Consider the following 13,573-nt stretch of genomic DNA (forward strand, 5'->3'; position numbering starts at 1 on the left):
CATTCCTGTTTCAAACACTTGTGTTTGGAATGAATGACAATTTTTCTCCAAGTACAACGCCTAATTATTTTTCTTCCTTTTTGGAAGGACCTGAAACAGAATTAGGTTCATTAGCAGGATCAGGATAGATTTGAGACCTCCTTGAAAATGCAACACACGGGCTCTTTTCTGAATTCTGCCTAAAACCATTCTTGTCTGCTCAGTCAGCATGTTTGTTGACACCAACATAGACTTGCCCCTCACGTATGGACAGATCACTGGATTTAAATGACATTTTAACCGCGCCTCCATGCATAGAATAAGACATGACTAGTAGCAATGCCTTCCAGAGTGAGTTCATTGTTACTATATAAAGCGGGCAACTTACAATTTACCCTCTAGGTACACCATTTCCCCGGACATGAACCAATGAAAGTGCAGTGCCCACTCCCACACGAACAGTTCTTTCTGACGTGTAGCTTGCAAGAGTATTCAACAAGTTGTCCGACAAACCAAAATAAGGCAGCTACGAAGGCCGTAGTGCCACGCAGTATTATATGCCTTCTGAACATCTGTGAGCACGGCCGAAGTATACAGACAGGTAAAGCGGGCGTTCAGTTCTAAATACAATATGAGTATTGATATGGTTTTAAACACCCTGAGGTATCCGCCTTTCGTAGACATTGTTCAAGTCGTCTCCGTAGCCCCTCACTTCGAACCAGTAGGACTCCCTGCAGATCTGGTCAAAATTATCGTTTTACTATACACAGTTGCGATGCGATCATCACATAATTCACCAATCAGTGTTAGTCGCCGGAGCATTCTTTTCATGTGAGTACTGATAAGACTAAAATTGTGTTAAATGAAGTAGAATAACACGGTAATTGCACAGTCTATGCAGGCTGGCTCGTATAAATAAAATAGTTTTTATAAGGTATAAAAATGAGTTCCTTGAATACACACACTAAGCTTTTTGCATTCTAGTGCCCTGGAAAAGCTGTTAAAAGAAGTTGCAAGGTTGTCACACCTTTTTTTATTGTTGTTGTGCTAATACCGTTCCACACATAGAAAAGGGTAGTGAAATAATAAAAACTCTTCCTGGAGGCTGTTCAAAGGTTGTGAAACACGTGTTTTATACTAAATGAACTAAAATTGTATGACATATTGCGCATAATAACTACCGCAATTTATCCGCTCCGCCTTTCGATTAAAACGTTTTTAGAAATCCGCATGGTGACCTGTATTTCCGACATTAAAAGGCATAGTTCCAAAATTAGCCCCCCCAATATTTCATTTTCGCGACAAGTACACCGACTTCTATCAAAGCAAGAAGAGCAAGCATATTTCTAAGGTAATGCAGGTATATACTGGCTCTTGGTGCGGATCCCGTTGGTTTTCTTGCTGAATTCATTTATGGTCCGACACTGGCTTGGGCGTGTGAGGGTATCTGCATTTCGAGTTGCGCGCTCAGCTGATCGACATTTGCCCGCATAGCTGCGCTGCTAACACTGTTATTTTAGAGTGTTAAGCAGCGTCACAGCCTCACACGCGTTTTTTAGGGTGCTCACGAACTCACCGTTTGGTTTCGTCCTTACACCATTTTTTTATTCAAAACATCTATTTAAGGTGTGTACCAGGACAACAATTGTACACCATTTTCGGCAAATAAGGTTGTAAAAAAGCTTAGTGTGTGTGGGAGGTCAAGCCAAGCGAAAAAAACTGCGTCCCAGAAGTCCCCAATTTGGCAAAAAGGATGAAGAAAGAAAGCAACATTTTTCTAATTAATGTTGCTACTAACGTCTTCTAAGCGCACCCACAGAAGTCGTAACATGATCTAGGGACTCATCACTTTATTCTGTACAAGGAGTCGCACAATGTTCGCAAATCCCTTCAGTGCCCCTTCAGGCACAGTGTTTCAGTCGCGCCATTGGCGGGGAGTTTGAAATCCACCGGTTTAAACTCTATTTTCTCTGCAATGCCGGGAACGCTTTACGTTGACAAAAAATTGTCCCGAGGCATCAGCTCCCTATGGTTTTATAAAAACAAAATTATATGGCACATTCCCGTCACTTTAACTACGAGCGCGCAAGTTGAAAGCGTTATGACGTAGTCTTTAGGGAAGCGCGGCAGTAATGGGCATCTTTTCCGTGTTTTTTAGGTACCTGACTTAAACTTGAGATCAAGAAATAAAAATCAAAATGTGGTGATTTATGCTTAAACACCAGTTTCGTGACTGGGCCGGCACGACCATCTCAAGTCGAGGCTCGCGTCCATTCAGTGTACTCCAGTTCGCGAAAGAAGAGCCAATAGAGGAACAGACCGCTCAGGCAGGCCGCCGCCGCCGCCTACTCAGACGGAGATATCACCGGAATGGGTGTGCCGCGCCATTGTGCCTGTATCGCGTTGTGATCTCGCTCCCACTTTCCGCTGTTCCGACCATCGACGACGGTCGAGTCTACGGGCGCTTGTAGCGGTAAGTTGACTGGCGGTGCGGTTTACAGAGCTTGACAGTGTGGACTAGTTAAACATTTGCAACTAGGCAAGCAAACGATTCCCCCTAGTTACAGCCCAAACCGCACAATACCGTTGTGTGTGCATTGCCAATCGCTACGAATGTTCGAATTCCGACGGCGCGTATGAACACGATGCTTTCGTTCTCAAGTTACGCAACTGGTCACCCAGTGAAGTGCATTTCTGATGACACGCCTTGGCCTCCAACTTGTCTACTGGAGGCCTACTGCAACTTGTCTACTGTCGCGTACTGCAACATTCCTAGGATTACTTAAATACAGGTATTTTTACAGGGAACTACTTTTGTGCTCGGCGTTCCTAAGGGCGAGTGGAAGGGCTCCCTTCAAGCACGGATGAATATATGCCCCATCGGCTGTATTCGCCGCATGCTCTAGGCTGGATAACAAAGCGGTGAGCTTACTCATTTCTCCTTAATATACCTAGGACATATATACTGACACGGCTTTCGATTAAAATGCTCTTGAGGTTTAGGAATGCCGCTTGCTGCGGTGTTAGCGTACTCTCCGCTAGGGCGTTTCATCAGGAAGCCGCCCGCTGCCGAGAGTGTACTCAGAGGTTCCTGGTACGAACTTTGCAATACGATGGCGTCGTGCCTCGAATCAAAATAAAACATTACTTTTTGTATTAAGATTGCTTCGTGGAAAACCCCACATGGTTAAATTTAATCCGGAGCCCTCCAGTACGCCGCGCCTTAACGCCTGTGCAGCGTCGGCGTCATAAACATCACAATCAATCTTTTTGGAAAACTAGCTGCAGGTCGGTTTCCAAAGTATCGCGGCGCATGTGACGACGCTGGGTATCACGCGGAATTTTAGTACAAAAAGTGCCAAAATTGGCGTAATTTTCCGCTAAGCTGTTAACATTATTGAAGCGCTTCCCTTCATTGTGGCCATGGGTAGCCAAACCAGGTGACTTGTTTTACAGTTCCTGATCATTCGTTTTTTGCCGATGGTGTACATTATGTTTAGTACAGTTATTAAGTTGCTTGAATTGGATTTATGTATTTTTCGCAGATGCCAGGTTTTCGAAAGTGTCCGTCGACCAATTATTTCTGTTTACACAAGAATATTTTCAAGAATTAACGTTCAAGTTCTACGAAGAGTGCATTTTTGAGAAAACGCCGGCATTACAATGCTGGCTTGTTAGGACGATTTTTTATTTGTGTTTCCGTTGGGTTCCTTCCTGTCGTTTGCTTGTCTGTCTTTTGGCGAAAGGGGGGTGTACAAGATTGTATTATTTTTGATCTACAGGGTAGTCGTATCACAGTAGAACCCCTTCTTACGCTCCTCAGTGCTGAGTTTTCCCGGCTGCATCGTTGTTTTTGTCTAGTCCTGGCGCAGTTCATCTACAGTCTCTTGTATTAAAAATGCTCACTGTCACATCATGGATCAGAGCACGTTCCCGGATCATGCGGTGCAATCTGACCCTCCGAAGGCGACTGGGCAATACGCGCCATAGAGTTAATACTACTGACTCTAGTGGAAAAGCTGCCCGGCCAGCCCGTGTTTTGAACCGTGCTAAAGCCGGGCGCAGCCACAGTGCCACCCTCACACCGTTGCCCGCTGTCTTTTTGCCTACTAGAGTCGGCGGCAGTAATGGGTATTCACATGACAACTTGCGAATTCCATCATGGCAGCCTCCGTTGACGTGAATGCGCAGGGACCACTTTCGTGTGTCAAAACATCGTGCGAAGTTTTTCCATGGGTAGGTAGCCAATGTTCATGCCACGTTAACGCGCTAGATGCAGTGTTGAATTCTGCGCAACCAAGAAGGGTTGTGCGTAGAGTAGCGCGTACTTCGTACGCTCGGAGGCGGCTTTGGCGATGCGTCGCGACAGTTAGGTCGTCGCTTCGAGGTTGAGCGGACGTGTTTTTCCGCGCTCCCCCGCTTCGGAGGAGCTTCATTTGGGCGGCCCGTTGACCGCACGGCCCGTCGTCCTGCATTTGGATGTCTCCCTGATTTGGCTGCGCTGGTGTGGGCCGTCAAGTGCTAGCTCCCGCTGCCCGGTACCCGTCTCTCGGCCGCACTCCATTCGAGCGGACTCCGCAGTGCTCGGAACCGACGCAGACTTCGCTCCTCGTCACAGCAAGGTCGCCTCTACGCTTTACAGTTCCCGACGAGGCTTCTCGTCTCCCGGACGCAGCATTACGCCAGCGAGCAGAGTTCGAGATGTGGTGTGTGCGAAGGAATCGACCGCAGTGCAACTCCTCTTTTCTACTCTTTCCTCACCTTAACAATCTTTACCTTTCTGCATCCGATCCTATCCCCCCCCCCCCCACTATTAACATCCGCGAACTGCGTTCAATGCAGGTGACCTCCCATGAAAGCGCAATAATATCCCCACACCATTTCTTTTTCTTCTATTAAAAACGAGGCACTTCCCCTGATTGCTTTTTTCTACCGATTTGTTTCGCGCATGCTATGTTTCTGTATATCTTCTTTTGCGTGGGGCAAAAAAACTCAGTTGATATCCAGCGCTAGTCCAGTGTAGTCTCTTCGTTCTCCCGTCTCTACCGCATGCACCAATCGCACAAACCCATGCGGGAGATTTCTGCACCTACATCAGGGATTACCTTTCGGCTTCGCCTTGTCCTCCTCTAAAAATCCACCTTATTGAGCAAATAAAATTACCATTATTATTATTAGTTGGCGGTTGTTTTATCTGTCACTCAGATAAAACACCTTTCAGTGAAAGTGTAACAGCACACGTAAACATGAGCCTAGGTATACGCCAGGCATGGTAAAATGTCTCTTACATTTGTTTGTTTTTAATTTACGAATCATATACGCTCAAAAGGAGCCGATCTGCCCACCAAAGTCTCGCGTAACATGATAGGACCGGCTGAGGGCGAGTTAAAATTGTTTGCAGCCACTACGGACATGTAGTGAAGGTGTCCTTGAAGATAGGCGGCGGCGGCTTTATTCCGTATCGTCGGCAGTGCGCGGGCTCCAGCGTTGGGGTAGATAAGCTTGTTTTCGCAAGCTACAGAATGACACAGAAGACAGCAAGAAGATGTGTTTGAGTGAACCTTTGTAAATTACCCCCCCATGACTGACGCTCCTCACGAGATACCGAAACTGAATTTGGCGCCTCAGCCCGACCCCCTCTTTTTACTTCATATTTCGTTAATTAATTCTTCGTAAAACATAAATGCGTTGAGAAAACGTATGAAAAGAATAAAAACTCGTAAATATACTCAGTTATTGCCATAAAGGTGCCTAATTTTAGCTTAGCGCCCTAAATTTGTGCCTCATTTTCAGAAAAATTGTTAGCCGTATCTTCAACTACTGATCTGGCAACTACAGCTTGGCATCATGGCGGCATCCATGTTTAGACACATTTGAGAGCCAGCTTTACCCGCCTGATACGCGCGGACCGCCATTTTGACGTTTCACGAGCCCTGGCCAGGCTTGGCTACGGAACTGACTGCATGAAGCCGCACGGGGATGCGAATAATCACCATTAGATGGCCCTATGTTACTCTGTGCTATCACCATCATCACTACGCTTACAACGGAAGTTTCACTTCGGAATGCCGGAAGCGCGTGTTTGCGATAAAGCTCCACAGCAAGAAATTCACGCGCTATCGTCGTCATCGTGCGCTTCAAGCTTTGAGAACACCATTGAAATTGAAACGCGAACTTTTTCGTGCCTTGATGGCGTCGCGAAGATGGGAGGCGCTTTCCCGTCTGGAAAAGCTTGACGTACTAAACGCAGCAGACAAGCAGCCAGCGCGGAAGAAATTCGACATCGCTAGGGACCTTGCATTGCCACGCGTGGTGTTTTCCAGCGATAGAAAAAAGCGGGACTACTACATTCTCAAGTTTTTTTAAGGTTCGAAAGCAAAAGTTGCACAAATACATGATTTCAAGTCAAATCTACGCTACTTTTGTTCATTTTCGAGGGCTTCCTCACTACTGCGTTTTCATGGTTTTACGTTTTGTTTCCCCGGTCCCGTGAAAAACGTATGAATGGGGTCCACTATTTCATTTTCAATTTTGTTGTTGCCTGGTTTAGACTACATTTTCGTCGTCTAATAAGTTGTACTAATCCGTCCGAGCGTTCATCTTGATTCCCATGTGCTGTTTCAAGTGCCAGCGATGCGGGCATGCTACCAACTCGTGGTGGGGACAAGTGACCTGTGCCAAGTGCGCCCAGTATTAGCACCGCACAGATAATTGTAACAATCAACTGTAACTCGGCATCAACTGCCAGGGCCCACACCCGGCCTACCGCAGAACCTGCGAAAAGTTTCAACTCAAAAAGAAAACGATCAACATCAAGGTAACCGAAAACATCTTCCCGGAGGCACAGAAGTGGTTCTCTTCTTCGCCCCGGGAATGTGCGCCCACCCGGCCTGTCGGGGGCCGGAGCGGCGTCTGGTTTGCGCGAAGACGGAGGTCGTCAGCGAGACTGACCTGGTCCCTTCCCCGCTGGGTTGTCTCCGGCAGCCCAACCCGGCGCTTCGCGGTATGCCGTGGCTGCAGTGGTTGCGGTAGCCGGGAAAACCGTTGGAAGCGATGCCTGTCCTTCCGTTGCCACTTTGCCACCAGTCCCCAGTACACCTGAGGGCACTGATGAGATGGCGGGGGGTTGGCGCAGCCGCTCCTATCTTCGCCCCACAACCTGCCCCGCCCGTGGCACTCCCGGCGCCCTCGGCGTTGGAAGCTGAGACGAAGGTCACCCGGAAGGATGCTAAGTCCAAGTGGCCCGGTCGTCCGGGCACACCCCGGACATCGGACAATGAGATGGACGCTGCATTCAGATAGACACTGCAATGACGCTGACGCAGCAATAACATGGAATATGAGATGAACGCTGCAGCCCGTTCCCTTCGCTGCATCGCAGCGAAGGAAACGGGCTGCAGCGTCCAGGCCAATAGGGAAGGTAAAACCCTCCTCCGAGTTTCGAAGCCCCGAAAGACGACACATAAAAATACGCATTTCCAGTTGCTCCATACGATAAATAACGGCAAGAGAAAACATCCATCAATGGAGCTCTAGAGGCCTTTACAAAAATTGCGGTGATGTTTGAGATTTTAAACTTCAATTAGGCAAGTGTGTTGTGTCTCGACGAACATATATTAATAAAGACAGACAAACTTTCTAAATAGTTATATGGTGTCTAGATAGGACAGAGATGGCTGGGCACTCTGCTCGGACAGTATGGCCATTGTCGTCCGGAAATAATTAGCATGTAATACCGTCATAATAAAAAAACTGCCTTTGAGATTTTAGCGATTCATGCAAAAGTGTTTACTGGGTTAATAATGGTATGCTCCTTTTACACGCCCCCTGGCTTCCAGCTCTCGAGCTCTGATTTTGAAGGGCTGGTCGATCAGCTGCAAGAAGCCTTCATTCAAGTAGGTGACCTGAATATGCGTGACTATCTTCGAGGTTTTCCCGCACGGATGCCGCGAGGTCCCCTGATTGAAAAGTTTCTAACAATATCGGGAGCATGAAAATGTAACAATAAACAGCATACACACCGTAATATAGGTAATAAGGACACAACCCTTATTAAATTCTTGAGTTGGCTATTGGCTGTGTAATTCTTTATCCATCTCTTTATTCGGACACGAGCATGAACCTATGTAGTAGTGACCACGTTCCTACCTCATTAACATGCGTGGCCGAAGGCATAAACGGTTTACCTTCCCACAAAATGTTCAATTCGTCAGAATAAAACTGGAATACAATCACAGAAACATTGAAACTCCACTACACATCCACAAAACTTTCACTACATTTTGAAGATGCTACCCAACCACTTACGCCGCATATCCTCGACGCCGTCGAAAACTCCATTCCCCAGGCCTCTGGTGCTCCGCCCAACCTGAGGAGGCCATGTTGGAATGAGGACAGTAAGTTGTGCGGGGGACGCTCAGAACGAGACGTGGAATATCCTCCCTAGGTATCGCACGTCAGAGAGCCTCATATCCTTTAAATATCTAAAGTAACTTGGGAACACATGCGCCATGAGGCAAAACGAGACAGTTGGCGCTCCTCCTTAACATCTATAAACTCGTACACAGACACACGCAAGGTATGCACATGAATATATAAACTTAAAGGATAACAGACACGCGCCTGCCCCTGATCAGCACAACAGAAAACGCACCTGAGGACTAGCATAACACACACGCACAACCCTTCGAACAGGTGTCCAGTTCTGCAAACTGCACACTCTTCTGAAACACAAAATGTCTGCCGAAAGGAAGCCCCTGCGCGAAAACAACAGCTGAACCACTTCCTATAGCTCGGATTTTTTGCTTTATGGGCCTAGAGCTGCTCTGAGCCCTTGTAAGCGTTCAGCTCCAGGCGCAGGCAATCTTACATACACTATGGTAGAGCACTTACACGCAGACACACTCGAAGCACTTATCCACTTATAAAATAAAATATGGCTTTCGGCGCACCTTCCAATGTCTTGGAGGGAGGCCATTGTGGTGGATTGTCTGAAAGAGAGGCAAGACCCGTAGATAGTCAATAGGAGACTCGTCTGCTTCTTAGAGTAATATACCCTTGTCGAGAGCTACCAGGCAGGCTTCAGGGTGAGGCGATCTACAAACGATCATCAGGTCGCCTTAGAAGCTTACGTCAAAGATGTATTCATCCGTAAAGAATATTGTATGGCGGTATTTTTGACATTCAGAAGGCTTGTGATACTGCATGGCGCTACGGTATTCTTAGCGACCTGAAGTCTTTTCGTTTGTCAGGCAATATGCTGAATACTCCTGCAAGCTACATGCAGGACGAACCTTTCGTGTAAAAGTGGGCGCTGCACTTTCATGGGTTCTAATCCAGAAAACAGGGTGTGTCAAGGGATAGTTCGAAGTTGCGTACTGTTTATGAACTGTAAACATGAACTCATTCGGGAAGCAACTAGAACCAACAATTTCTTACTCTACCTGTGTAGACGGTGTTCAAATGTCCTTTAAATCCTGTTATCTGTCCATTTCCGTGAGGCAAGTCCAACTTCGTGAAAACACACTTGCTCACTTGGCAGACAGGAATGGAGGTCATCTTAATCCAGAAAAGTGTAGTTGTGTTTTGCTTTCAAGGTGGTGCGGTATTCGTACTATGCGCAATATTAGGCTTAATGGTGTTTAAGTCCCTCTCAAAAACGACACAAATTTTAGGCGTGGCAGAAGATAATAAGATGCCATTAATTCAACATATAACACACCTGAAACATAAATGGCTGTAAACCAGGAATATACTGAAGGTCCTTTCACATTTCTCCTACGAGCAGGCAAAGAACTACTGCTCCGGGTTTTTACCAGCATTGTGACTTTCCAATTGGACTATGGGACCGTAGTTTATGGTCCGGCGGTAAAACTGCATTGAAAATGTTGGACCCAGTGGTGCACTTCGTACCCCGTCTTGCATGTGGGGCTTTCCGTATGGCAACATTTAAAGTCTATAAGTACAGCCTTGAACTCCAGTAGTCTCACACTTCAATTCTGCATGCCATTAAAGCAACCTCCATGAAAAATACTTCAAGTAATCCTATCATGAACGACATGTCATCTGCTCCTTTATACGCAGCACGGGCATAGATACCCGCTCCTTTCTCTCTCCCAGTGAGAGCCCAATGCCATGCCGGGAGGAACTGGGGATTTGGTGTCATGACAGCATAAGTCCTCGCTTGCTGACTTAGTCCCACCTTGGGACTTGCCCACAATTTCTTCCGATATTTCTTTTAAACATATACTCAAAGGAACTGCACCCACAGAAGTTATACTACAGCACTTCCTTCAGTTACAACACAATACCCACACAGCGCCATTTATACTCATGCTTCTAAGTATTCTTCAGCCGTCTCATGGGCTGCAAATAGTCCCACTTTTTCCAGTACAAAGACGTTACACAGATAGAGTAGTATTTTCACTGCAGAAGCACATGGCATCTTGTTAGTAGTACCACAAACTACGAAAACCCAAACAAAACACTCCATAATATTTACAAACTCACTAAGTGTGGTTACAGCTTTACATTCCTTAAAATCAACAAAGAACATTATCCTCAAGCATCTCTTTAAAACTCCAACATCTGCCGATCATTCAAAACTAAAAATAATTCTTTGATGGGGTCCGGGATACAGTGGAATTCTGGGGAATGAACTTACTGACCAGAATGCCGCTTTGGGCATTTTCCGCGGTAGCGCGGACGTAGCGAGTGTTTCCTGCCATAACATAAAACCACTGGTTCAAACGGTTCCCTGTAAATATTGGCAGCAAACTTGGAACGCAAAAACAAGCAACAAATTTCACACTATAATGCCACGTCTAGGTAGATGCATAACAAACACACAAAGTACACACAAGGAGGCTGGCTTTGCTAGGCTGCGGATAGGCCACACTGATGTGACATACGCACTGCTGCTTACGGGACCCTCTAGACCCCTTTGTAGCACGTGTGGGGACGTCCAATCCGTCGTTCACAGCTTAATTAAATGTAAGGCACTCGACGCAACACCACGCAGACATTTCCGTGAACTCTTCAGACAGCGCATTCCACAGCACTCATCACACTTTTTAGGCGATGAACCATTGGTTTTCTTCAAGCGTATTTTTAATTATGTACCAGAAGTTAACCTTCTTAACGTAATTTCATAAAACGCATTATCACAACCTGGCCCTCAACAACAGGCATTCCTATTTCATTTAATTGATTTTGCTTTTGTCCGCTAATAATTTAATGCTCACTTTTTCATATCTTCTAGGTTACCACCTTTGTTTTTGGAGCTGTCTGCCCCAGTTGGCCTGGCGTCATTAAAATGTAACTGTCATCATCATCATGATTTCAATATAATATAAACCACTTCTTTGTCCTTGTCAAACTTCAAAACGCCCCAACGAATAGTAATACTCCAGTTTGAATTAGGAAGGCATATCTCGGTTTATCAATTTTGTGTAGCCTGAATATAAATGATAATAAGGACAAAAAATTCAGGGAGACACTTTTTTGATGGATTACGTATGTGGCAGCGGAAGTAATAAATTTAATTCGTAGCTGCGCTTTCCTTTATGTTGTACAGTATTTGTGTCGTATTTGCGTCATTTTCTCTGTCAAACTGTTTTCATCACCAGTGTTTTGATTGATCGATTGATTGATGTATTGATTGATTGATTGATTTGTTGATTGCTTGCTTGATTGGTTGATTGAGTCATACGTATGGCGTGTTATTTTCCGGTCGTAAATGTTGTGGCATTGTCAGCTGGTTCTGATATTAGCGACAGCCGGCACTTGCATCCTTCGCTCACTGTTTCATTTTCGTGTTGCCTGGCGTCTACTGAGGCCTACATCCATGACCCCCTGTCACTGCACCCACGGCGGTTGACGCTTTAGAGGGCGTCGCACAACAGACAGCTCCGGCATGCAGAAACACGTCCAGCGATGAAATAGTGTGCTCTGATAACCTTGTCATGACCGTTCCCCCTGTGCGTCCCTTTCTGTTGCTATGACAGAGGCTTGAACAGACCCTTTTGTTCAGGCTACATATACACTAGGAGCGTATACGTAGGCCTAATCTTATATTCAGTATGCTCACAATACTAATGCAGGCCGTCAACGGTGCGATCGCGTCCTTTTAGTGCCATCGTTACAATCTTTTTCCCTTTGCTATGTTTGCTTTTTTGCACATACTGCAGGCCCTCCTCGGGCCCATGAAGGTGTGAACACATATATCGACAGATGGTAATAAACTTTAATTTCCCCGAACACAAAAGAAGAGGACAAACACGAATCATGGTCGTGGGAATTCAAGCTGATTCCCAGCCGATTATTTATCAACCACCATAGATCAGAGCCATTCTACGACAGCAGAACTACGACATGCACCAATACACATTAGCGCTGCTTGGCGTATACGTTTAAACCGCAAAATACACATAAGTGTAAGATACAAATATGCAATAGACACAAATGGATGCGAACAAGGAAATTCTATAAATTCTATAAATGTGTTTCAACGCTGAAACACAACACTTCATCCAAAACATACGTTAACAGAATGTTGAGAAAATACTTCTCACGTAACTGGGATCGGTGTTTGTTCAGGGCACGTATTCCAGTAAGAAATTGCACGAGGAAACAAATAAAGTTTAAGAATAGTAATGTGGATCATTGATTGCCTAATACTCTGACTGGAATGTGTTCTCGTTGAACGTTTGTGAGGCTCTTGCATGTAGTACCCCTAGACCAGTTAAAGAGTCTGTTGTAAAACTCCTAATGATATTGTAAGTTAGATTTGACCCTCCACTGCTCATGGTTTTCAATGTTTGTCCTACTAAGTCAGACGGTTAAACCAGAGTGACAAGAATAATCAGAATAAAATAAAATATAAGTTAGTTCTGTACTTTTCCAATTTTACTAATCAAGTGTTGGTGGTAAGATTTCGAATAATATCTTCGTACTTGAACTGTGATCGTACTAGTGCTTTGTAAGATTAGATTTATCAGCGGGGAGTATTACTTAACTTCCATTTCACAAATGGCAATATCTGTAGTGCCGCTTTCACAGACGTTTTGTAATGTGCGCTTTCCGACTAAAAGGTTACTCGTAAGCCTGACTGCGAAATACTTAGGCTTCCAAGTTATGTTGGTGGCAGCATCACCTAAACAATCAGCAAAGTCGAGGGGCCTCTCCGTGTTGCTGGAAGAATAGAAGGTGTGGTAATAATATTTATTCTTAATCCCCCCCCGCCCCCCATGTGCACGATGTATCAATTGAGCGTAAGGATAGATTAATTATGGTCATCTCGTATATCAATAGCTGTGTGCAGAGCGCAGTCGCGCATGAATAACTTAATGAGGATAGGTGGTAGAACAGATGTTTAATTATATTTTTCTATACTGAAAAAAACTTGCCGCCACATGCACTGGTGGGGCAAGGCTGGAGAACAAGCAGAGCTAGTGGTCCCTCTCCCTTCGTCGGAAAACCGGCTGTTACAACATCAGCAGCAGCAGTCAACTACGTACACTGCAGGAAGAAGGCCTGTCCCTCGACCTCCAACCTCTTCTGGCCCGTGCTGCTTCAGTCTATTCTTTCTCTCTGA

General features: G+C 45.6%; 1 protein-coding gene across 1 annotated transcript in view; it reads left to right on the forward strand.

Moving 5' to 3' along the window:
- Positions 1-2,315: 2,315 nt before the first annotated feature.
- The window catches only part of LOC144137589 (death-associated inhibitor of apoptosis 2-like), a 176,353-nt gene continuing 165,095 nt past the window's right edge, over positions 2,316-13,573 (forward strand). The window contains exons 1-2 of the mRNA XM_077669512.1: positions 2,316-2,452; positions 2,784-2,901. Coding sequence (XP_077525638.1) covers positions 2,852-2,901 — 50 coding nt within the window. The 5' untranslated portion in view covers positions 2,316-2,452; positions 2,784-2,851. The remainder of the gene's footprint in view (positions 2,453-2,783; positions 2,902-13,573) is intronic.

The sequence above is a fragment of the Haemaphysalis longicornis genome, unplaced genomic scaffold (genome assembly GCF_048455015.1).
Source record: "Haemaphysalis longicornis isolate Haplotype H1 unplaced genomic scaffold, Haemaphysalis longicornis Haplotype H1 scaffold_41, whole genome shotgun sequence".
NCBI lineage: Eukaryota > Metazoa > Arthropoda > Arachnida > Ixodida > Ixodidae > Haemaphysalis > Haemaphysalis longicornis.